General features: G+C 42.4%; 1 protein-coding gene across 1 annotated transcript in view; it reads right to left on the reverse strand.

Annotated features, from left to right (window-relative positions):
• Window positions 1-25,009, reverse strand: part of inpp5a (inositol polyphosphate-5-phosphatase A) — a 145,172-nt gene that overhangs the window by 45,809 nt on the left and 74,354 nt on the right. Inside the window, exons 5-8 of the mRNA XM_005735113.1 lie at window positions 15,227-15,290; window positions 13,591-13,694; window positions 5,759-5,811; window positions 4,827-4,946 (exon numbers count right to left, since the gene is read on the reverse strand). Of these exons, the coding sequence (XP_005735170.1) occupies window positions 4,827-4,946; window positions 5,759-5,811; window positions 13,591-13,694; window positions 15,227-15,290 (341 nt within the window). The remainder of the gene's footprint in view (window positions 1-4,826; window positions 4,947-5,758; window positions 5,812-13,590; window positions 13,695-15,226; window positions 15,291-25,009) is intronic.

Consider the following 25,009-nt stretch of genomic DNA (forward strand, 5'->3'; position numbering starts at 1 on the left):
TGCAGCAAATCAGCAAATTCCGATGTGTTAGGGAATTCCACATTATGGATACTGTTAGCCTGAAAAGGACAAATAACACATTGAGTAAAGGTACAGGTAAAGTTAGGTGTAGGTTAAGGTAGTTATTGTTATGGTAAACTAGAAGTGCATAGTGAGTGAGTGAGTGAGTGAGTATGTGGGAGAGAGAGAAACAGGTCCACTGTGAGCAGAGAGACAGTGGAGAAGATTAACCTCTGCTCCTGCAGGCCTCCCAGGGTGAGAAGGCAGCACAGAGTCACACAGTGGCACTACACACTCAGGTCTATAAACAAACACAATCAGTGGAAAAAGTCATTATAGATCACATGTAGACTCAGTAGAAAAAAAATTAATTGTACTACACATGTTTATGACACAGGAGTTGTACTGGAAACCATGATCAGCATGACAACACACACACGCACGCACACACACCAACCACTCTCTTTAATAAATTCATTCTGGCTTTAAGGAGGATCCCCCCTGCAATTATCCAGTCCTCCCTCTTGCAGCTCAACATGTCTATTGGCTGGAAACTAGCCGGCCTTTCTCTGCTCTTTCAGACCGTTGTTCTGGGAAAAGCCTAAAGGGAAACATTTAGATTGGAGGGCTTTTTGAGTCGCGCTGACAGTTGACTGATGACCCTCCATAAAATGACAAAGCATCGCTGTGTGGTGGCCAGTGCGGCCCACTGCCTCCCCATGGGAAACTAATTGCTTTGAATTGTTAACGGCAACATTATTTTTCTGCCAATCATTGCTTTTGAATGGCCCGAAAATGAGCATGAAACAAGTCTTTTCAGCGAACAAAACAGTTAAATGTCCCCAATGTTGATCAAATTAACTTCAGCACTCTGACAATGGACTATATTTGTGTGGAAATAATAGGGCACCACAAAGCAAGCCTTTATGCCTGGATTTCACAGTTGTAATGTAAAACTGTTCTCCCCTGAACCGGACCAGCCACTCTGAATGGGGCTTGGAAACAGAAACAAACTCCAATACACAAAGGAGTTTTTTTTTAAACTGCAATGAAAAAAAAAACCCTGTTGGTTTTATCTCATGCTATCATTTCACATTGGTCATTTAGCAGAAAAGATTTCCACCCTCTAGAGAAGTTCCTGTCATTACATCAGCCTGTCTTTGGAAGGAAAATGCTAATAAGCTGGTATCTGTACAATCTAGCAGCTAATGGGAGTTCATTTAACATTATGAAAATGCCCAGTTAAACTACTCTTTAAAAACTGCTTGTGCGCACACAAACAACTCAACCATAACATAAATGGGAAACAATGAACTTTCCACATCAAGCGTACCCGAGTGTCACTTCATGCAGCTTGGAACACACATGGGCACTTTCAAAGGGCAGGAAAAGGAGCGAGGGTACGTTTCAAGCAGAGCCTTTGCTGTTCTCCCATGGAAGCGGCCCTCACATCAGCCCAGGCTATGGAGCTGTGCTTTTTTTCCCCTTTTTTTCTTTCTGATGTGACTCAATAGTGAGGTCTGGCTGGCTAAACGTTGTTCCTTCTCAGCATTGTTCCCCCGAGGCCTTGAAGCACTTTGGAGATAAACACTATTTAGCAGTTAAAAGGGCCACAGAGGAAAAGGCTTATCAGATGTGTTCTCAATGGGCTGTAAGCTGCATTATTAGGCATGAGCTCCAGATAAGGTGCAGGCTGAAGTTTGATGCTCGGCAGCAGAGCTCTGTCCCCGCAGCGCTGCCGTGCGTGCAGGCTCCAGTGTAGACTGCTGTGAGGATCTCAGCTGGTGGTGTGTTCAGCAGCTCCAACCCTCCCCAATCTTATCCCATCCTGCAATGAGAGATTAGAGCCCAGAGAGGAGAGAGAAGAGAGAGGGAGGGGGAACTCTGGCTTTAGATATTCCCCGTTCCTTTTCCTGCTCCGCTTCTGGGGGTAGGAGTCAGAGTTAGGACAATAGCCAAAAAGATGGTTCCCAACCAGCCACTGAATGGGAACACTGTTGGTGGTAGCGCTTCATTCAAAGCCCGGCCCGGGCACATTGTCCTCCCAGATCGACGGAGGAGAATGGAGTTTGCTGGTGGCTGCCAAAAGGTTAGCAGCCTCTGTGAAAGGACCGACCCATTATTCACTGCCCTTTACAGAGCCCAGGCACCCTTTGTGCTCCTCCTCCCTTCCCTCTGCACTGCTAGCTTTTTCTCACTCCGGTGCTCCGGATCTGCGCCCGAAGGCTTCACCCTAAAGTGAGTGAGTGAGGCGCGATGGCCCCCCCACATCAATATCCCACCCCTGTATCGCTAGCAAGGAATACCAGGGGAGCTGGAACATATAACGACCTCCTCATCACCACCACCACCACCACCTTGCCTCACACCACTCACCCCTCGTCCCCACCCCTGCCGAAAGAAGAACCTTTAAATGATATGGCCCAGAAGTAACAACAAGGTTACCATCCTCCAACACAAGGGGAAGTAGAAGGAGGGAGCGTGGAAACTGCCACTCACGCCAGCACAGTTTCTATTCAATCCCTTCAGCCACCCAGCTAAGACTCTCGCTGCTGTTTAGGTGTGTTTACAGGAGGCCCTTTCAAAATAAATCAACTGGGGGGAAATAGCACAATGAAAGTAGAGGAAACACTATCAAACACAACAGAGCAGAAACAGAGGTGCTTTGGAAACGTGATTATGTCGGTAAATCCAGGTGCGTTAAGATGTAATAAAAAACTGCAAAAGCTGCTGAAACACTGCCACTTCCCTGTCCATTAAAGGCAGCACATTCTTTCATCAAATCAAAAATGAAGTAAAGGTAAAATATGACCTTGCAGAGAAGAATTTATTAAGTGCCTCGTAATTCAGGCCCATCAGAAAGCCTGTTTGTAATGTATGCCACCGATATATTTATGCATGTAGTTATCCAAAGTGGAGGAGGTGGGGAGGCGTGTCATGCATTCTTATGCAAGCTGAATGAGAGGTCACCTGCTGCCTGGTGGGTATTAGCCTTTTATTCTGTGTTAGCATGGCCAGGTACGGAGCAGGGCTACCACTGTGCACTCCATCATCCCACAGTGCTGCAAATGCATGTCCCATAAATTACATTAGCGTAGCCTATGAATGGAAATCATAGTCTGTTTGTACAGACGCGGACTTCACTTAGATCAGAGGGTAGAAACCTGTACCATAACCATGAAAACTCCAGCTAGAATAATTAAAACCGTTAAACTAACGTAGCCTCGCTCGTGTTAGAGCCACCATTGTATAAATGACATGGCAATGTGCCTGCTATATAATACGATGTCCAGTATAGAAATAGAAATGAACATCCAGCAAAAGGCCAGGCAGTCACAGACAACTGCAGTAGGAAAAATGACATTAAATTTAACTGAAACCCAGTTAAATGGAAAGTTTGCAGATGTGCCTCTGTCTTATTGCCCAGCAGGTCCTGAGCAATAAAAGACAGCAGCTAAAAGTACTACATCCTGTTTGGCCAACATAGTCTGTAGTTAAAAGATGGACAGAGTAACCCACTGCTTTGCTAACTTTCATTTTGACACGGTGAGTTAGCATTATCCTGCGATATGGACGGCTGCCATCTTACTTTTTGCAGTGACTACATTTTGACAACAGGACAGATTGCTAAATTATAACCTAATGTTAACAGCATAGGTTAGCAAAGGGGTAGTTTATATTAGAGCATCACACAGACATAAATACATGCTAATCAGTTCCAAATGAGTAAAATAATCATATAAATTCAGTCACCAAAAAGGACAGTTAAACAAAAAATGTTCCAAAAGTCACCAAGACTGCAAACACAGCTAAAATATTCAGTTCAATGACTCAGATTAGCAGAGGTGATGCCACCTGTCACTCAAAGCAGCCATGCCCCTAATAATACATAACTTTAAGCCTTAATACAGCGTACAGTGTGTACATTGTATTAGTTCTAATCAAGTGAAAAATTAGGCATGTTTAAACACTTTAAAGTTAACACAGCAGTCTATGGAGAATGACTCCTTCTAGATTAGTCTCGTGTGGTCTTTTGAGGAAATGCAGGAAAGGGTATTTTCTCTTGATGTGTGTGTCGGGGGGATATTCAGTTCTGTTCAGTTAGCCAGGACTTTTGTTGTAATGCCAGTGATGATATTACATGTCACAGTATATTTTATATATTTATTTCTCAGGACCAAAGCAGTGTTCACAAATGGTGTACTGACAAATGCTTGCTTCATTTTCTCTGCTGGTAGAAAAACAACAGAGGTAAGTGTAAGATTACACTACCAAAAACTAAAGTAAAATAACAGAAAATGCTGGAAAGTAAGAAAGATTTAGAGTGAGGGACAAAAAAAAGAACAGATAAAGGAGACTTGGGAGTTCACAGACCGTATAGTGAGAAGCCCTATTTCCACAGACAGATGTAATCCCACTGGTCTAAGACTGAATCCCACCAAAAACCTTCTCCACACCTCTCTTGCTCAGTCTAAGCCTTGATTACAATATCAATACAGGTTTTTGCCATGCAACAGAGAAATGGGATTTGTGACTATCAGCTGCTACCTCAATGCAGATATGCAATTTCTGTTGTTTATTAGTTAAAAAAAAACATTTCTTAAATCTTTGTAGTCCGTCTCAGTTTTACAGATAAAGTGTGTAAACATCGTGTATAATGAAGGAACTTGTTTTGCAGATTATCTAAAAAATGTGTGGATATCATACGTCTTCCTGCTTTACAGAAACAGAAATGTTGGGTTATAAATAGAGTAAATCTACCTTGATATCTGCAGAATTTGATCTAAGACTAAAGTAAAAAAGCTGGTGACCAACATCTACTGTACCTGTCTAAAACGTAGGCCAGTGCCTTCTGCCTGGTCCCAGAGTACTCTGATGGGCTTTTCTCCCAGGCCACAAGGTTGGAAGCATCATGGAAAAGGTGGATGTTGACCAGATCAAAGGCACTGATGGAGAAAGGTCACATTGTGAGCGATCACTGATGTTTCTAGCACACATATGCATAAGAATACAGCCACAAACTCTAATCTGCCTTCTTTCACTTTGTTCTCTCAGAGAAAAACAAGACAGCGATGAACACCTCCCTGCAGATCCTATCTGGGTGGTTTTTTTGTTAGCATGGGGCTTGGCAGGGCAACTCAGAGGAATTGATCTTATCCCACGGGCTTTATTCTGCAGTGACATCCTGAACAAATGAATACATCTGTAGCTCTGACTGTGTCCGATCTGATCTCCCATTCTTCACCAGCCTCTCTCTCTCTTTGCCGCTCTTGTCAAACGTCACGCTCCTATTAAATGCTTACCGTTTCAGCTCTTTAGTTCTCATGTCATCCCTCTATTAGATTACAATCCCCATCTTCCACCCCTCAGCCACCTACTCCTCCCCCCATTCCCTAGCTCTGCACGCTGGAAGCAGCGATGGTATTCATCCAGTACAGGTTCAATTGCATGTAATGTTTTTTGTCATCTGTCATACGCAACTGCTTCAGTAACGTGATTACGTCTAATCGAATCCCTGCTTACTTCTGCAGCGCGCTGTCCGGAGAGGATTCGGCTATGTGAGTCGCTCTCTCCGTCTGGGTGCGCTGTCTATGATAACCTCACAGAACAAGACTCCCTGCAGCTCGAGGGTGAAGTCAGACGTGACTGACGTGGCTAGATATTCATCTCTAATCACAGCGATACACTTGTAATGATTCAAGGTTGAACAGTGATGAGGTGGGATGTGTCATTGTGGGGACCTATTAATAAAACTCACCAGTCAGCCATGGCCCATCGAGTTCTGATGAATCCCTTTCTGGACCACTTGCACTGCAGAACAGAGAGACTCAATTTAGCATGACAATTGACAGTGGCGAGGATTTACCACGAGACAAATGAAAGCTATAGAGTCAAATGTTTCACAGTCAAGTGGCAATGTCCATCATCTGGGAGCAGAATTTCTGGTTTGCATTTTTCAGCACTGCTCGAAACTCTGCAGTTCAATTTGGACAGACAGACACATTTCATTAAAAAATTCCTGAATTGTGAGCTTTTAAGGCAATTAAACTGCCTAAGTTACTGTATGGAAACGGGCTGTTAATGACTCTATAAGTACACATTTAAACATCCGAGTTAATGGATGAACAGTGGCGGAACGTAAGTGTATTGTAGCAAACACTCCACTACATTTCACAAGGAACATCCATCCATCCATCCATCCATCCATCCATCCTCTTCCAATAATCCGGGGCTGGGTCACTGGGGGCAACAGCCTGAGCACCTCCCTTTCCCCAGCCACCCCCTCGAGCTCACCCGAGAACAGCAAGGTGTTCCCAGGCCAGCTGAGAGATATGATCTTTCCTTCTCCTTGTAGACATGCCCTGAACATCTCACCCGAGATCTGGCATCCTAGCCAGATCTCCGAATCATTTTAACTGGGACCATATACTATACTGTTACCATAGTTATACCTTTTTTTATGTGTTTAAGTTTTCCATCATCAGTTTTCAAATAAAAACAAATTGATGCTTTGTTATAAGTAAAATTCAGAAAACAGGAAAAAAGAGCTTGACAAGCCAAAACATTAAATTAAGCCAATAATAAATGGCCATTGTCTTTCACCTGTGTATACCAGTCAATCCATTTCATACCTGCTTGGCAACCTTTTCCAGATTTGAACAATCATTTTCAGAAAAACATTAGGACTAAAGGTGGAGTCAGTCTGAGATCAGTCTGTGATTGAATGGGGTCAAGTTGGCAATTACAGTGGAGGAAATTACGATTTGATTCAATCCTGAATTTTTGAGTTTGCTCACTTAGAAAGAAATGAACCGTCTCAAAAACACATTGCATAAAAGTTAGAAACTGATTTATAACTTTTATGTTATATTAATGTTATATCACAATTCTGGCTCCCAGAATTCTGCATTTGATGGTTTTTGTTTGAGTCATTTTAATGTAAGTTTGCTCGGCTAACATTATTTCAGAATGTTCAGTATTTTACAAAGTATTTTAATTTATGTAATAAAATATCGATATTTGGTGTTCCTTTATCGACACAATATTGCATTCTGTCTATTCTGTCTATATTTTTCCCCCAACCCTAATAAATATGAATAAATGGCTTCAGTCAGAATCCACTGCCTACAAAATTAAAATCAAAGCACTGCATGTTCAATGCAAACAAGATTCAACATGCTTTATTAAAACTAACCAAAAAAAAACAACCACATGAAGATTCATACTTATATTGTACATCAATATTCTTATGAATATGGAGGACTTGGTCAGTCAACCTGAAACATTCAACGCCATGAAAGAAAGAAAGTGGAATGCTATCAGTCTGTTTTTACACTCAGTTAATGTTGAAACTTCTACATTTAGGAAAGCTCTTTGAGAGGCTGGCAGCTCAAGGTGGGTTTTAACCTAGCTCACCTCAGCCTGAACACTCAGTGATCCTGACAGGCTTTTATTGAGTGAGCTGGTCAAGGAAGTTTTTACAAGAAGCAGAAAAATGGATTTTGACCATCCTAACCAGCTGATGTTTTTGGTCGAACGGTGAAGAAGACATCGCGGCAGAAAGTAACACGAAGCATACGTTTCTATCTAGATTCATCATTTTAAGTGAGAACGACCAGAGAACGGCGGCGCGAGTGGCTCTATGGAAAAAGATGCTGGGAGACACCAGGTGACAGCTGCAGTGCAGACATCCACCGTGCAGCTGTTTGATCAGATCAGGCTTGTGGGATCTGATCAAACAGCTGCATCTTTCTCAAACAGCACATGATCAAACAGCACATGATCTTTTTCAAACAGCACATGATTCACCATGAAGCTGGTTATTAAATGAGAGACAAATTGATGTTGCGAGTGTTCTCATTCTGAATAAATAAGCCTCTTTCTCATAACCTCTCTCTTTTTTCCTGCCTCTCTCTCTCTCTGTGTGTGTGATACCCCTAATGGGGAGTTAACTGCAGTGATAAATAAACTAATTACGGGCCAGGTCACATAATTACAAATTGACTAATTTTATTTAAAAAGCTCAGATGCAAATTAAAAGCCTAAGAGGTATTTGATTGCGCCTCACATCCTTCAATCTGCATTAGTATAAGATTAACTGTATCAAATTGAATTACATTAGCATACTTGAATTAATCCATAGTGCCTTGGCAGGATGTATGGACCCAATTATAACTTGCTGTCCCCCGAAATTGTGACTTTGAGAGGAGCATATGTAAACAGATATGATATGATCATGCTGTAGCAAAACCGATTGGCCTCGCACTTCAAAATATACCTATATTTTTGAACTTAATGACTATATTAAAAAGATAAACAGAAGCAAACAGAAGCAATAAGGCTTATGTAGTCACACACAAAAATGCACTCTGAATAACACATTAGTTTGTTGCACGTTAAATCCATTAACATGCTGCAAATGTTTGTCAATGTAAAGTTGAGGAAAGAAAGTATTAAGAGTATGAGAGGATGAGTAGGGACAAGATGAAGAGCAAGAGGTGGCGGTGGCGGTGGGGGTGGAGGGTGGACTTGCTCAGGACCCGTACGAGCACTGACTGCCGCCAGAGACGTTTAATCTCGATTTAATTTAAAGAGCCATTAACTACAATCGCAGCATTAAAATCCATCACTTTCTTGACACCCGGCCCCAGATTGCCCCATTTCCTCCACATATGACTGATTGACCCCCTGCTCCATCGCTCGCTTATAAACACACTCACGACGCGCACGAGGGCGCGAACATAGACAACTATCAGAGTGCATGCTTTAAAAGCAGCACTGCAAAGTTTAAAATAATAATAATAATAAAATCATCATCTCTTTATTTCACACAATACGAGTGATTTTTTTGTAGCAGGAGTCCGAGTGAAGTGATTATCTCACAAAATCAATCAGAGCGCGGAAGAAGAAAACGGTGCTCGGCCTATGGGCTGACATGATGACATCACGCTTTGGCTGCGACAGCTGATATTGGAGCGGAGATGATGACACAGATGCTGTCCGGCCCCCATTTAATCATGTGCTGAGACATCATCATCATCATCATCACGCCTCCCTCTCTCCTCCACACACACACACAAACACAAAAATGCTTTTCCTAAAAGTTTTAGAGTTTTACTAAGAGTTCTTTTTTCCCCTTTTTTAAAGACATGCTTGCAGAACAGGTCGCATGTGAAAATATTAAATATCAGATATGGCTGCTGTAGTCACTGAAGGGGACGTTGATAGTGGGAGTCGAAGGGCGACCGCAAAAGGTCGCGAGGCTCGCGGTGACATTGGCCGACCTTCCACAGGTCAACGATGGCGTCTCCGCCCGTGACAGTGATGAACGGTGGCTAAGACGGTGGGGTGGGGAGAGGTGGGGTGGGGGTCACATCTGTGGATGCTCGGCAGAGTACAGACAAACTGTTTGTGCGAACGCACGAACAGAAAAAAAAATAAACAGTGGGGGTGGAAGAGAAAGTGTGGGATTCACTCAAAACTACGACCATGGAAAAATATGCTGATATAAAATGTCACATGTGACACAGTCAGCACACACACACACACACACACACACACACACACACACACACACACACACACACACACACACAGTACTACCTAAAACACCCTCCTGCCACTGCTTCCCGGTCAGTCCCCTTTGATTTTTTTGACCTTTCTTATACTTCAGCCCCCCCAGTAAATAATACTATGTCGGGTTATGTTCAGAAAGAAGGCGGGGCAAAGAAGAGTGCAGGACAGAGAGCGGAGGGGGTGACACAAAAGCCCCATGACAGAAATGCACTGTGAGTAATAAGTAATACACACAAACGCTGATTGATTTGAGCCCCTGTAGACAGTCACATTTATCTGTATTCCATCATACGGCGCGGGGTGGGGGGTATCCAATGGCAGAGGGCCGGTTTACATGACAGGACAGTACATGAAGACATTGTGTACGAGTGTGTATGCTTTGATAAAGCTGCACCAGAACTACAGAGGGAGTTGCTCTCTTTCGCCACATGCAGCAGTAAAAACACTGAAATTTAAAAAATGCAGGAAGATGCATTTTGTTCTTTTAACTAATTATTGCAAAAAATACAAATCGCAGTGATTTACTGGTCATTAGTATGTCTTCAGAATTTCGCAAACTGGTGATGATTCTTCTCATGAATCATGACACGCTGCTCTCCCCTACATAAGCTGCCTTTATAGGTTAAAAGTATCGGTGTCTGGAACACTTGCACTGTATTTACTTGGTATTGGATTGATACCAAATATTTGCAGGATCGCAAAGCACTGCTATCTATGTCCCAAAAACATGTAAAAAGTGAAAAAAGCTTCAATTTGGCTCTCATTTCGGCATTAGCCCCTCGTTTATGAGCTCCTTGCAGTCTCATGGATCACGCCTGTCACAGAGAACAGCATCTGTGTCACAGGTGTCTTGTCTGGTGATAAATGCCACAGAGCGTTTTACAGGCAATGCCAGTTTAAATGACTTCATCTCCTTAACGTACACATCACATCTATGAATCACGCGTGGCGTTTAAATCATAAGGAGAGAAGCAAGTTAACTTTCAGCGAGGGCAGAACTTGAAAGTAATCGCAGCCCCGTATCGCAGCGTGCTACAGGGGGCACTAAAAGGGTATGAAAAGTCAGCGCTTTAATGGACACGCTCACGGTGCCAAACAACAAATACAAACTCATACGGATGTTGATCTACAGCCTGCCGCCTATTTTCATCCTTTCTCTTTTTTTCACCCCCTTCTCTTTACTGTTGTGTAAAACAATCAATAGCAAGGGCACATTAAGGTCTGGGTCGTATACTTTATTTATATAAGGCAATGACAAATCCTTATGATGCAATGGTTTTTGGAGGCGTGTATTACCGCACCACACAAATAAATACATGAATCCCACCGGGGGGAGGGGGGCAAGGAGATTGACGGAATAACGGGGGAGGGGGGGGGACAAGCCGCCAAATCCATCACCGCGACCTTTTGGAAGAAATAGCATCCGCAATTTTGTCCACTTCCTTCTTATTCAGCATTTCAATTAACGTCCCCGCTTCACTCCCCCCAACGCACAAACACAGCTATAATTCAGGGCGGGATTTACGGAAAGAAACGACGCTTTGCATATGGAGAGGCCGCCACTTAAATGGGAATCGAACAGAAAGTGTGAAAGTGAGTAACTTCAGAACTTTATGATGCCTTTCAGAGCTGAAAGCAGGGCGTGATTTAGGTTAAGTGAGTAATAAGTAAGATTATCGAGGAAAAGAAAGACAATGTTGGGCTGGATATCAACTCCGTGAGGTCTGAGCCACTTTTCTGGCTATTGGCTCTGCTTGGTCTGCTTGTGTAAAAATGCTTGTGCAATTTCAGCTCTATAAAAAGCAATCGAAATTGCATGCCTTAGGTTTTTGAGGACCAGCTAAACTATACGTGGGCTGCAGGCATATCACATCAAGGTGTTAAAATGATATGGCTGCAAAAGCAGCTTAAAATAAACACCCTCTAAAAGGGTATAATCAAAGCCTCTAGCACTGAGCATCAGAGACAGATCAACTATTATATAATTGTATAATTTATTCACACACTTACTACTTATTATTTTTTTTATAATGGCGTAGATCAGATTGAAGAAGTAAGTTGATTAATTAGTGACAAAAAAATTATACAAAATGAAAAATGATATTAAATTTTATATATGTTGTTTTCTGCTTTATGTTTTTGTCATTTTAACTTTTTTCTTTAATGACTGGAAGAAAGGAAGAAAACTAGCCGCAGTGCCTCTCACACAGAACCCTGAATGTAGAGATGGATTCATGGGTGGGATGCCATGAATGGCATTTTGCTTTAAACTAACACAAACACTCCACACTCCCGCCATGATGTCACCAGCTGTGACACATTATTAATGGGGGACGGTAAAGGTAAGCCACAAGCTGAGGAAAGCGCACATCTGTCTCTGCGGCCAACCTGAGCGGCGTGCTGTCACTCGAACACCTTCCCCAGAGGATTCGAGACACCTGCCCCCTGTGTCCTTTTTGATGACTTTTAATGATGCACTCCCACATCTCTCACAAGACCTACTCCACACACACCTATCGTTATCCCCCCCCCAAAAAAAAGGACCGAAGCAACTGGTTTTGGACTCCCTGTGTGTGGCGTCCTGTCCGGTCCAAGATCCCCGTGTAATAGGATTCCTCAAAGCTGCAGATGGATGGCAAATCTAGGCGGTTTCATCTACTAAAAGAGGGCATAAATCACGAGCGGAGGAAGCGGGGACGAGGCAGGGGTTATCACCAGTCTGCCTCCCTCGTGAGAGCTTTGCATTAAAGCATTAGTGAAATTAATTCATCTTTCATAAGAGGTTTGAGCAGTATCTGTGATCTATGATAACAACCAATTTCTCACTACGGAGGGGCCGGAGGAGGGAGGCAGGCACGGAGGGGGGGACAGGGGGGAGAAAAAAAAATACTCTGCGACCCTGATAGACTACACAAATCTGCTCTTTTTAAATGGGCTAACATTATCTGGAGTGCTGCTCTCTGGAGCATCATCCCAGATTCATATCCCAGCCGGGAAAGAGGCATAAATCACCAGGCAAAACTTTTCTCATCTGTACACCCCCCCCGCCACAGACACACGCACACACCTACCTACACGGCACATACGCATGCATACACACACACTTCTTTTCTCTCTACATCACTCCCATCATCCTTCTCAGCATACGCCGTGCCAGCTCTGTTGTGCCGGTTTTCTTTGCTTGTCCTGTTAAATGCAGAACAATGCTTCGCTGCAATCATTTTAAATGGCTTTGCGCCTCAATCAGTGTAATTGGTTTTAGATCATCTCTGGAACGGGAGAGAGAAAAAAACTGATGTTGTTTAGGTATGTAAGTATGTGTGTGTGTCTAGGGTGGCTAAGGGTAGGCAGATAGGTGGGTGGGTTGAAGGGGGTTGGAGGGGGGGGTCCTGCAGTGTGTGAAAGAGACGGAAATTGGGGGGAAGTGTGTGAAGGGGGCCGTATCCATCTGTTTTGCATATATTTGCGGAGGCGGCCGTCGGAGCATGGTTGACAGATGAGTGGGGAGTGCGGGGATGACACACGGGCGGTCGTGCTCTTTATTACTATATCAGCACAGATATGCTCGGCGCCCAGCTCCCGTCTGACGGCGCACCGCACATCGAAACCAGAAAACTGAACACAGGCGGCGTGAGCAGGGAACTGCTCCACGGGACACGGGAAACACAACAAGGACTTTTTCTCTTTGAATTCTTTGTGCTGATTTGTCTTTAGATCAGTCAACTGGGTTTCCCTGAAGTAGGGGCAAAAAATCTGACTGGAAAAACAAAAAGCTATAAAAACTGCAAAGGAAATAAGCAAACTAAATATATGAATATTCAGGTCTGTATTGGATATGCATAAAAAATGCAACAAATTGATGTATATACAGTACATAACAATAAGTGGGATTTAATACATCAAGAAATACACATTTTGAGCACACATAACCTTCCACTGTAAATAAAACATCTGTCAGCCGGCATCTCGGGAAAAGGCTGTCAGCCAATCGTGTGTGTTTATTACAAAACCCACCTCGGGAAAGTAGTCCTGTGGAAACTTCGCCTTCTCCAGTGTGGGTGTGCTTTCTAGTGTCTCTGAGCAGGTTTCCTTCCCGACCACCTTTCTAAATTTCTTGGCTGAAGAGGAAGGGAGGTTGACAGTGATGAAGGAAGAAGAACGGGGAGAAAAACACACACTGTTACAACCACAGAAGGTTCTTTTTTTAACACTGTGTGAGTGAAGTGTGAGTCTTAATCTTCTAATTAGACTGATTCTTAAAGCTATTTCAGCTTCATCAGACAACTGCCCCACCTGCTGGTCAGAATGAGGAACGCCTGCACTCGGACGAGGAGGACAGACTGAGATGTAAAGTGAGTAAATGCCTGTCTTTGATATCATTGGATCACTGTAGTGGATTAAATGCTGTAGATTTAAAACACTGCAGTCCCTGAATTTTCATTATATTCTGTCATAGGCCGTGTGTACACTTATACTAAAAGATGTTGATGTTAAAAATAGTCAAAGTTTACAATAACAACGTCAGTTTATGTAGAAATTCAATCTTTACACTGCTCTGAATACTCTGTTTCACAGGGTTTTTTAAAACTCTTGGCTCTGTATGGGGTCATAGAAGGTTTCGTGGCCACCACAGGCACACAACAGCTGTTTAAAATCTTTAGTTTGCGACTTAAAGTCAGCTAAAGTGACTTCTTTCAGGCAGATGATGATGACCCCTCTCCTAAGCCCAGTTAAGGCCTTACTATGACGCAAGGCAACTTTAGGAGAGTGAAAGTATAAAAACGTAGCACTGGATATGGGAATAACAGGCTCCTCTTCACCCCCCTCCACTTCTACACCACCCAGGGTTAGGGGGATTTTAATCTGTTTGGAATTCCTTAATGGAAAATATTTTAATAGAAAAAATATAATGCCTAAATGTATGACACTTCACTTGAAATCTTCTGCTAAGTTTCAGAAAATTTGTCTGAAAGTTTGCATGTGGCTAAAACAGTCCCAGCCCAACTGGACAGGCCACCAGCTCAGAGATCAGAAGATTTTATTATTTGCATTTCGTGCTCAAACTAAAATTGCAAACTGACTCTTAAAAACATGGAGACTGCTAAAACAAATTATGCCCGATTAGCTGCTAATGTACAAACATCTGCAGATGCCCGGTGCTGTGATTTTAAATCAAATCTTAATGTGTGTGCACATGGGTACATGAATGCGCCTCTGCTCTCTCTTGTGACCCCTCCCCTTCCTTCGCCCTGTCCTTCACTGGGGTAACTGGTGCTAATGCTGACTTGGGTCTAATAGGAAGCGAGGCGGCTCCACATCTATATCCCCTCTTTAATTAGCGTGGTCACCGGCCCCCTGGGCCCTCTGACACCGCAGGCTGATGAGACGGCCATAGCTGTCCAATAACCTGCTGCACACCATTACTGTAGGCCCGAAATCGTATGAATTAAATCCTAATATTTATAAGCATTACCATTCTGTCCCGCTCCCTTTACATTATCCTCAAAGCCAATCACAGCCTACTGCTTTTGATGGAAGCAGGAATAGCCTGCAAACGGTCGCATGTGATATGCAGGAATGTGATAAAGGGGAATGAAGAGAGGATAGTGGTCATGATGTATGTGATGGAGAGAGGTGGGGTGAGGCTCACCTTTGAAATCAAACTGTTGGATGTTTTTCAAAGAGTCGTGGATAAAGTATAAACTTCCAAGAGCCTGCAAGAGAAGAAGACTTTTTTAAAGACATTTATTTATCAACTTTTTGTTTTGTAAGGAGCTAAAAGTCCTTCAAAAGCTTTTCACACCGTCAGTGTTTAAAGGACTGACCTGATGTGAAAATGCCTAATAAACTGCGCTGAAAGCAAAGCCAGCACAGATCTTCCACACTCCACAGCACACTGCACAAACACTACACACACCCCATCCGGCTACACAACAACAGGTGCACCGTGCTCTCGGTACAGTACGCTCGCAGCGCGGCCTCTGTGCACCCTATTCTGGAGTCTTCTAACGTGACGAGTCAACAATTTGAGCTTTCAAAGGACACATTCAGATGGACTTTTCAATGAGCAAAGATCAACTTCAATAGGCTTAAAATCTTAATTTTCCCTGTGAACAATCAGGAAACTTTCCCAGTCGGTGGACGAGCCAATCAAAGTCTGTGGGAAGAAGTGAGAGTGGTGCAGAGGGGGATTTGATGCGGTTCACAGTCCGCTACACTGCTTTTCTGTTGGCCTCTTTACATTTAGGGCAAATCGAGGCAAAGCTCGAGCTCAATCCCCTGTGTCTTTGAGATAGCAGACCTTTGATTTAGGATAATTCCGAGTCTCCTTTTCCTTCAAAACAGAGCCAGAGAGCGGAGCGGAGCTTCAGCTATGAAGACCAGAGCAACCAGATTAAAACGTAAGTGAGTAGAGGGAGAAAACTATTGCAAAAGAGTGAGAAAGATAAGAGCGAATGTACAGGAAATGATAGATGAGTAATGGTGGATGTGACGGAAGGAAGAAGAAGAATTTAGAAGCAAGGGGGGGGGTCAATGCATGATCTTTTCCCGTTTTTTCCGCACTCTTTCCAACACGCTGGGAGAGAGTTCGGGCCCGGCCTGGCCTCTGCATTATTTATGAGCGCCCAGCACATCTTGAGATTAAACATTTGCTGATTTGTCAAAAGCACAAACACGAGGTCCTGCCCATCTCCTTGACATATAAGTTCAGCCGACAGAAAACACTGTCGCACATTTAATTGATGAGAACCGCGCTTGGTGACCCGAACCACTGCCGTCGCCGCGCTCCCCTCCCTCCCGTCAATCCCTCTCCTGCTCAGACGGAGGCAAAAAGGAGGAGGGGGTGGGGGGTGCATATGAGAGGGGACAGCGTTGGGCGAAGGCAGGACTCAAGGTCGCAGCTTCCCATTGCGAGAGGACAGCTTCCAGGAAGGCCCCCCTACACTTATTTGTGCTCACTTGTCTTTATGTTCTCTTTCACCTTAAAGTGCCAACAACGGGCCTGGACACAGAGATGGATAGGAAAGCAGGGCCAGGGAGGCATAAAGGTGCCATTTGTCAAAATGGTGCCACTATGCTAACTGCTGCTGTTTGTGTGAATATTTCACAGAGTAGAGGAGTGAAAAGACCATTATGCCGTATTATTGTGATATATTTCCTTTTACAAAAGAAGAGGAATTTTCCTTTTTTATTTTTATTACAAATTAATTTGCAGCTGCATTTTTTGTTCTATTTACCACCAGGTCAAAGTGCCTCTTACTGCTAGATTAACTGAAAATTAATAGACAAAAATGTTAGCAAGTCATTCAGGGTGTAACTTTGTTACCAGGCAAAACTGAATAAAATAGACTCGTGTTCGTCATCTGTTCAAGCAGAGCATTTTCTACTATAATATTTTATTAAAAAACCCAAAACTTAATTATTTCAGGGGAACGGTGATGGGCAGCGTCTCTGATTTTGAAGCCTGAACCAAAAATAATTATTAGAAAATTAGATTTTTTTTAAACTTCTGACAAGTTAAAAAAGAAAATTATAAATGTGCATATATGTGTTTCCATTTGTATCATTTTTGCTACATTTGGCATTTTTGTTTTTCAGGAAAAACACACACACATTGATGTGGTAGAGGTCCCAAAACCTCACAAAAACTCAAATACGACACACTTGGTGTTAAAAGGTTAAATAAATAATTAGTAATTAATCATTTTGTGGAGCTCATCCAAACATAAAAGTAAAAAATAAACTTTATAATAAAGATTTTATAATAATAATAATCTAAACTTTATTTTCTTTAAAAAAAACAAAAGCTGAAGCTGATACCTCCACTTGCCCCCAGCACCTGTGACTACCAGATATAAAATTAATATGACATCAAACAAACCCGCATGAATCAATTATCAAATAAATTATAAACAACTATGCTTAAGTGGCTATCCGTGTAATCGCAAAAATCTACTTAACCCTCAACCCTAATAAATATTCATCTGACACTGGGGTTCAGATCCCAGCAGCAGCTGCTGGGCTCCCTCTCCTCTCCTCTGCCTGCCTGCCTCTCTCCCGCACTCTCCATGAAGAAGCTATTATATTAGCAGGGCGCAATTAATCCATTTGTCTCTTTACATGACAGGCTCAAAATATTCATTAGGGCTGGACTGCGCTGACAGGCCATGCTTATCTTTTACCAGTAGCTTTACAATGGCCTGTGTCAAACGTATGTTTGTCACGTCCCTCTTTATTGATTAGCTGCCAGATTCACTTGAAATAATTAAAAGTATATTTTACATATTTATAAACCCCACTGCCACAGCGGCTACTTAATTTTCCATTAGTAAAATGCAGTCTATTAAGTGCACCATGAGGTCCGCAGGGGGAGGTAAGGGGGAAATGAGTAATCACTATAATTGTAGACAGAAAGACAATAACCGCGCCATAAAAGCTGGGGTTTTATGACTCGATCTGGCAATGCTATCTCTTATCACAAGTCCTATTGGCTGCACCACTCACAGATAAGGGCGCACTGACACCACGGCGGCTGGGCTCGCGCTCTCTCCGTGCACGTGTGCGGTTGACATTTCCAGAACCCCCCCCTACCGACCCGCCACCCAGCAGATACGGCCTGAACAAGTCCCAATAGACTGGCTGGTGGAAAATAGAGACTTGAGAGCGGCAGTACATAGCCTGCATACTTTGCTCCGCTGAATGCTTTATCGATACCGAGGGCTGCAAAAATTAGTTCTGGCTCGTGAAGAGAAGCAGGAATTCTGTGACCTCTGAATAGATTTTCTGCGTTTAATGTGAAAAATGAGCCATAAAGCAAACATAAAAGTAATAATTTTTCTTCAAGGTCTCACCTCCAATCTGTGCTAAGGGAAAGTGGGCCAGTCCCCAGGAGAGCTGACACATACACACTCCGGTGTCATCGCTGTATAGCTTCAGAGGGTAATGCTCTGCTGCCTCTCGGACACTGTAGTGCAGCTCGTGGGTTTGTAGAGGACGACGATGAGAACACGCGAGGAGTACGGGTGTTAATTAGAAAGCAGGTGATGCAATTAAGTGTTTATTGTGGATTACTGCTTCTTGTGGCAATAGAAGTCAGTGATTCACATCTGTGGATGAGGACTGTCTGTAAAAGGCTGGATTTACTGCTCTTTGGGCCCTTGTGTTCTTTGTTTTTTTAATGCCAAAGGTCTCTAGGGCTGAACAACCAAGGCGCAGTGCCAAAAACTTCATTTCCTGATGGATCATTTGAAACTGGCCCATAGACTCCCAATAGCTTGCACTAATAAGTATAATTACATCCCAATACAAAAAATGGTTTAAAAATGGGGGATTATTTTAAAATAATTGACACATTTGGATTTTGTTAAAGCTTTCATGCATGCAGCTTCCTGACCAGGCCTGGTATCATTAGCTGCCTGTGGTTTTTCTCCACAACACATGACAGCTGACAACTCCACTCCTTCACATGTGGTCAGTTCTGACTTGTAAAAACACACACACACACACGCACGCACGCACGCACACACACACACACACACACACACACACGCACACACACACACACACACACACACACACACACACACACAAGAACAACAACAACATAGTGGTGGCCAAATGCTGTCACTGAAGCTTTAGCTTTAGAGCTGGAACAACGTAGGATTTTTAAGATTATTTTAATTCTATTGATTCTTCCATCAACTGAGTAATGTTGAGTTTTGCTTTATTAATGTGCCATAATAAATGTTCAAAAGAGAAAAATTGCAGGTCTTTTAAAATTAACTGCTCATTGATTTCCTTTCTAGACATTGCAATGTCTTAAACCGCATACAGCATTGTGCATGCCATTTTGAAATAAAAATAAAAACGTTCAAAAATAAGTATAGAATATTAATTACATTAGTTTCAAATACAATAAAGTAGGCAATCTCAACTAAGACACAAAAACATTACCTTTACTCTGTCTTCTTGGAAGGCTTTAGACGTTAACGGGAGGCAAAAATAGTTCTGATAGTATTTTACTGTGTGCTAGTGAACGAGTGTGTTTTTGTAAGCCTTTAAAGGACCATGTGGTGGTTACACACTGAATAACATTCTGATGATGTAAATTTTAATTAAGGTTATAATAATAATGAAATGAATGAGTCCAACCTTTATTTAATTTTTTAAATATTATTAGATATTAGCTAAAATCAAATTTTGTATCATTTCACATTAAATGGGGAACATAATTTCTGGCTCCATGTTAAATTATGACAACATCGTCATCATTGCTGCTGTTGTGCTCTCAGTCTTTTTGTGTAAACACCGAGGCCTGCCCGGGAACTTTTTACTCACTGGCGTGCTTCCAGGCGTCTGCTTTAAGAGTAAATGTGGGTGAAACGTACGCGTTTACATGGCGACGACAAAGTTTAAACGAAGAATCGAAGCAAAAAAATTTGTGTCGTGCATTTTTCAGAATCAAGTTGAATGTGAAATTTGTTTTTTTACACTCCGCCTGACTATGTGGTATTCCAAACATGTGTTAACAAGAAGGAAATCATGTGCCCTCTGGTGGACAAACGATGTAACGTCGACATTCATATCATGGTTGAAGGTTTCTCCCATATACTCTTTACTGTTTTCATTGTTAGTTTTCAGGCATTACAAATGTCCCAAGATATGAACAAACAGCTCACATTAGCCTGCTGATAATTCAGTCAGTGCAGTCTAGAAGCTAACTACGTACATGCATGCCATCTTTTGGATACAGTCTATAAACCGAAGTCTTTATAGCACATTTTTATAGTTTTTAATCTTTTCTTTTGGTATTCCAGTGCCATTTTTTTTCTGTAACACTGCAGTTCACTCGGTCTCATTTTAGACTGCAGTTGTAATTCTGGCCTATTTCAAGCTTAAAATGCAGCTTCTCACAAGTAAAGCCTTGTTTTTGTAATTTGGGAGTCATTCCTTCACTGATAAGATTGCACCATAAATACTTGAAGAATTTATGAATTGTGGGAACATAACAACATCAAGGCCATGACAGAGGTTATAAACAAGCCACAAGTTACGCCAAGGCACTAAACTATTTTATTAGGAGGAAAAACAGAGTGTTAGTGTGCTTGTTGGAATTCCTCAGTGCAAAGGAGGACTGGGTGCGTGTGAGGGCTGAAGTGACTGACCTATTAATCCATTAGTCAATCCACAGAAAACCATGTGGCAACAATTTCAAGTAAGCTTGGTTAATAAAACTTGTTTGGTTTGGTTGTATCGTAACCCGAATGCTTGTGTTCCCTTAAAACACTCCCTTAAAATAACTAGGCGAGTGCGAAATTATTATGAAGGTGAAAATAATACTGCCTTTGATTAGAGCATAATAATCCTATAAAGTGATGACACTTGCCCTGTAATGAGGGTTATCTGTCTGTGGACTACAAGCTTGTTCCAGCCACCTGCAGAGAAATATCTCCTCAGAGTTTTCCGTGGCATTTTGCCTTCTGGAGAGCACAGACAAGAATGGGCTGTTTTCCAGTTTATATCTCATTGCTCAGAAATCCCTGGAGCCCCCCGCATCTGACAAATCACGAGTGATGCCACACGTCCACACAAACCTGCACGCAGAATCGTAACCCCCAAAAACAACTCACAAATGTGTACACACACACACACACACGCACACATACACAAACAGTCTTATCGGAAAGGTCAATCAGATATGCTGTCATGAAGAAATGGTGTTGCAATACATCAGGCACACATGCTAGCCCCACACAGCTCAGAGAAGGAAGCAGAGACATAAGCTCTGACTAATAGGTACATGATATCCCCATTAATCACTAAACTCTAACATTTATACATGGCTAAATTGTAAACACACTGAATCAAAGTGCAAAAGGCAAATCCATTAGTAGACAACAGAACTGCATGCTGTGTGCTCTAACAGCTACTGGATTTAGGAATTGACAGATCTTTTTCAAGATCCGCCCTCCACATCCCAGCGAGGGACCCATTGATATGCAGGATCCAGAACTAAAAGAGCACCTTCACAGGAGCCTCTCTGCACAAACCTCCAATACCGCACAAACAGCCTGTTTGTCATCGCCGGCGAAGAAAACACCCTGGCACAAAAGTGAGAGGCATCAATAGAGGTAGCTTGCTTTTTCTTTTTTTTTCAGCCTGGAGATACAGATGGAGAAGTATTTTCTACCCCTCCTCAGCCCGCCGCCCACCCCAGGCTGCCATATGTGTTTGCCAAGGCCCTCTCCCAGTGCCATTGATTGAGTATTCAGAGTATTGAGCCACAGTGTCTATTATTCATCAGCTGCCTGGAAGGCCTGACTGGATACACAGACAAAACTCTCATTAAAACTTCCTCTGTCACTTCCTGTGATTTGAAAGCGGCTCGAGTGTTGGAGCCATCCGTCACGTCCTGAAGAAGCCCTTGTCTCTGGGATGTGTGTGCTGGGGACCATAGGTAAGGGACGCAGGCAAGGAATTAGGGTGTTCACAGACATACTTAGAGGAAGCACGTTAATGTAAATTTATTTACTTATTTTACAGTAATTAAGATTTAAGTTAAGCTTACTCTCCCTTAATGCTCTTCTGCTTCTCCTGGGAAGGAAATCATGTGCGAGCTCTGCTAGAAAATTGGTTTACAGGGCAAAGCAGGACCAGTATTGATCCCTTAGAATTAAAAGAGGAACCACAGATCTTTGATTCAGATTCTGGCAGTGCACCTGAAACTCATTTCGACTGCTTATACAGCTACAGTAAGTAATGAGGATAATAATGAGTAATGGGGACATTCGTTCGCTGGGCAGGTTTTTGGATAATTAGCATTCTCGCGCGCAGCTGTGATCTGCGGTTTCAAACAAAACTTCAGTTGTGAAAAACGACTGAATGGTTCGTTGGGTAGGTATGTAGGTAAGAAGGCAGTTTACTAATCCCAGAGGGACATTTTTGTGTTACAGTAGCAGGATAAAGAATAAAAGTAGCACAGCAGTGAAACACGGTTAAAGTAAAAGTGTCACAGGTGCATAGTGAGGACTTTATACTCTATTTGGGACAGCACTATTAAAATATGCCAACCAAAGCACACTAGTAGTGTGTAATATAAAGACGGCCTAAAACAGAGTTTTATTTGTAAACCAAGTTATTTGAAGTAAAATAAAAGTAAAAGTAAGACAGCAGACCTCTAACTGTAGGTACTGTAATCTATTTGAAACATCGAATTCCTAAACTAGAGCATAAACCTGTTACAAGTTTACTTCAATTTCACTAAGACACATTAGACTAATAACAAAGCTCATATTTGACCTATTTAAGCAAAAGTTTGGGTAATCAAAATAATAACAGGCTTCATCCTCCAACACGACATGTGACGTGACGGTGCCGGACATATCGCCGTATTCCTTTTCCTGTATTTCTCAATTTCAGGCATTTATTGATCGTCTACTTCAAGTAAGCCCCCCGGCTCTGCACGGATCAGTTATGATACCTGTATTTTAGCGCTGTTGACTCAAAGCTTTTGGCAGAGTGTTTCCGGGCTTCCACTTCATTATTCTAAAATCTCCCAGAATGCAGAGCGACACACGCTCATGATTGATCTCGAAACCACTGATTTTATTTTCTTTTGAAGAAAGTATTATGGATGGGTCTAAACAAGGCATAATTGGCCAAACCCACGGCAGTGCCTGACCTGCCAACAATCCAGACCCACTCCCAAGGTTGGCTGCCTCCCTGGGAAATATTGTGCATTAATTTCATTTAGTCTCCCCTCCAACATTCAATGGTAGAAGTTAATTAAATTGCTTGTCCATTGTGTTCATCCACTTACAAAGTTAATGATATTGTGCCGGGGAATTAAAGAGCGTTTTATAAAGCGCACGGGATGGGAGCTGGCAGGCACTACATTGCCCGGTTGAACCCTGTCAGTCGGCGGGCTTCTGGACCCCCTAATTAGCGGTGAAATGGATGCTTCCATCTGCCAATTTCCTGCCACGCTCATCAGTCGTGCAGTCGCTCCTCTAACCTGCCCGGCATAGGGGTCTAAAGCAATAAAACCATCACAGCAATGACATTCAACAAAAAAAGAAAAGTGAATACGCGTCTACATGATATGACTCAGACTTTAAAAGAGCTACTTTATAATGCTGCGTTTTTGTTTTTTTGTTTTTTTTGTGCTCCAGACCACACCATTGGCTGGTTCAGCATAATCCTGATGGAAGACTTTGATAACTTTGTTAAAAAATGTTCGATACACACAGTAATAGCACCTTGCTTTTATTTTTATACAGAGTGGTTTGAATAAATGTCTTCTGATAAAACAATAAGAAAGAAATGATGCACATTTTGATCCAATGCATGCTCTAAAACTTATTGAAAAAAAACAAAAAAATACCTCGGTGCACTTCTAATTAAAGAAAAACGTCTGAATTTGAAAGCGTCATTTCTGCCCTCTCCCCAGTTTCCAGTAAAGGTAGCAGTGACCTGTTCAATAGAGAGAATGATTAATGCTCATATATATTCCAGCTGCGTATTTACTAATACCATGTTGCTACTTCAGCAGCTTTTAACGAGGACATAAAAACTGAGGATCAAAGTAAATGGGATTACACCTGTGGGGCCTGAGCCGCTGGTGACCTCTTAATGAGGTTGGGCAAAACCGTCTTTTGCATGGCAGAAGAGCGAGCATAAATTCATGGTTAAAGAAAATTAAATGGAGCCACGGTGAGGGCATTTTTTCGCTGCTTGATGCAGGTACGCCTTGCAAATGAGGCGCGGGATCAAAAGCAGGAAACTTAACAACCAACTTTGTGCTTTTTTAAATTTGCATTATGGACTCCAGTTTATCCAGTTGCCCAAAAGGTGCAGGACACAACAACATTTCACGTTACAGGAAACAAAGTGTTGATGTCATTTTGTGTTTCTATTAGCGTGTTTTTTAATGTTTTTTTTAATGTAGCTTGTTCAGGATGCTGCGGCTCGCCTTCTTACCGGAGCTAGAAAATTTGATTCTATCACTCCAGCTCCTGTCGATTTACATTGGTTACCAATCAAATATCGCATTGAGTTTAAAATTTTGCTACTCGCTTTTAAAATTCTGAATAATACTGCGCCCAGTTATCTCACTGATCTCAATCTGTACACTCCTTGCTGAGCATTAAGATCATCAGGTCAGTTACTCCTGGCCCAACCTAAGCTTAGGCTGAAGACCAGAGGCGATCGTGCCTTTGCTTCAGCTGCACCTAAACTTTGGGATAGCCTCCCTGCTTCTATTCATGCCTCAGACTCTATCCAATTCTTCAAATCAAGATTGAAAGTTTACTTATTTAACCTGGTCAAAGGAGCTTGGAAAGAAAAGCGTCTGGACTTCTTTAAGTTGCTTGAAGACGTTTCACCTCTCATCCGAGAAGCTTCTTCAGTTCTAAGGTCAAATGGTGGAGAGTCC

This window comes from Pundamilia nyererei, unplaced genomic scaffold, assembly GCF_000239375.1.
Source record: "Pundamilia nyererei isolate P.nyererei 1_Seehausen unplaced genomic scaffold, PunNye1.0 scaffold00062, whole genome shotgun sequence".
Lineage (NCBI taxonomy): Eukaryota > Metazoa > Chordata > Actinopteri > Cichliformes > Cichlidae > Pundamilia > Pundamilia nyererei.